General features: G+C 53.3%; 2 protein-coding genes across 2 annotated transcripts in view; both read left to right on the top strand.

The window, feature by feature from the left end:
- Positions 1–1,657, top strand: part of LOC113215262 (glucose transporter type 1-like) — a 29,515-nt gene that overhangs the window by 1,997 nt on the left and 25,861 nt on the right. The gene's annotated exons all lie outside the window — the stretch shown is intronic.
- LOC113215260 (photoreceptor-specific nuclear receptor) overlaps positions 1–1,657 on the top strand; it is a 51,703-nt gene that overhangs the window by 35,372 nt on the left and 14,674 nt on the right. Inside the window, exon 5 of the mRNA XM_052265122.1 lies at positions 535–653. Within this exon, the coding sequence (XP_052121082.1) occupies positions 535–653 (119 nt within the window). The remainder of the gene's footprint in view (positions 1–534; positions 654–1,657) is intronic.

Below are 1,657 nucleotides of genomic sequence, written 5' to 3'. Positions count from 1 at the left end.
CCCCGCCCACCCCCTCACCCCTTGGGCTGACCTCGCCCTGGTGTGCATCTGGGGTCCCCTGCTCGCGCGGGGACCATTATTTCCATAAGGAAGTCGTCGACGACGCTCGACGCGGAGGGTCACGGCGACGTGGCCGCGGGGGCGGGACCAGCAGGCAAGGCCACGCTCAGCGCCATCGGAAATGCGTTACCGTGTGATTCGATTAGATGACCGACTAGAAGTGCGTCGGGTGGCGGCGCACGAAAAAAAAAAAATACCTTCACAGCTTAAGCTGTGGCTAAATTAGGGACAACTAATTATTTAGCTATAGCTTTTCTGTAGTTTTTATAAAAAATTAGCCGAATTTAGCTATGTAGCTAAAAAATTATCTCTGTAGCTAAAAATCTATCTATGCAGCTAAACATTTAGCTTTGTAGCTAAAAAAAGGTCTAAATTTAGCTTTATGTCGCAAAACATATTCAGCTGACTAGCTGAAAAAATATGTATAGCTGAACACAACTAAATTTTTGACCACGTATGGCGTTTTGCTTGCAGACCGCCTGTGGGACTGGCGATGGGCTTCTCGCCGGTGAGGTACGGCCAGGGCGTCCAGGGGGTGACGCTCCCGCAGCCTAGCCCCGCCAACTCCAAGGAGGACGTCGACGACGGTGACGGTGAGTACCGATGACAGTCCACACAGTCTTAAGTAGGCGAGTTATACGCTGCTTCAGCAGCATAGTCTTGTATAGGTACCTAGAAAATGTATGTGGTATTCCCTTATTAAAAGTGAGAACACTTCAAGAATCAGCGTTATTTTTAGTGGTGGATTGTTTCTAATGGATTCGCATTATTCAAATTTACTAAGTTGTCCTAAGAAGGATCTGTGATCAGCTTCGAACTCATTAAAAGATCTGTCAGAAAAAAGAACACTTCTCTTACCAGTACAGCAATATATTTTTCTTACGAATTGTCGAAAGAAAAAGAAAAGAAACGGGAGTTCGGCGGACGATTAGAGAGAGATAGCCAGCGGTCGCGGCAGCGGCGCACTGAGCTCGAGCAGCAGCAGGCAGTAGACAGGAGGCAAAGGGTGCAGTACTTTATTCGTGCATTTATCTGCAGTCGCTCCCTCCGGCCGCCCGAGCGATGGACTGGCCCGGCTGACGCAGACAGATGAGGATGCCTGGGAGGGCGAGGCGCCCAGCCGAGGTGTTCCTTTGGGTGTTCCTTGGGGTGTTCCCAGCCACCGGCCAGCAAGCAGGCCATGAATGCCAAGCAGGCTGAGGATCAGCTGGCGCACGGGAGAGAGATACAGTGGTGTCCATCTGGGTTGGGGAGGGGTTTGGTGCAGGAGAAGAGGGACGGGAAGTGGGGGAGAGCGAGACAGAGACACAGAGAGAGAGAGAGAGGGAGAGAGAGAGAGAGGGAGAGAGATGGAAAGGGGGAAGGGAAGTGACTGGAATGACTCGTCGGAAACCCTGCGGCCGCGCCCTCTGGACTCGAGATAAAGCAGCGATACTCCTCGATCAGGTGTTGTAAGTACGCCAGCTCAGCACACCAGCAGCACGCCGGCCGGCACACGGCAGCGCATAGCACAGCGCGTCAGCAGGCATCCCGCGCGGCAGCACCGCCTCGCGATAGCGCAAAGGCGCGAACTCACCGCCACGCCCCGCCCCACCCC

Source organism: Frankliniella occidentalis, unplaced genomic scaffold (assembly GCF_000697945.3).
Source record: "Frankliniella occidentalis isolate FOCC.00 unplaced genomic scaffold, Focc_3.1 Scaffold24, whole genome shotgun sequence".
Lineage (NCBI taxonomy): Eukaryota > Metazoa > Arthropoda > Insecta > Thysanoptera > Thripidae > Frankliniella > Frankliniella occidentalis.
Note: the sequence above shows the minus strand (reverse complement) of the source record. Positions and strands in the feature narration are given on the sequence as shown.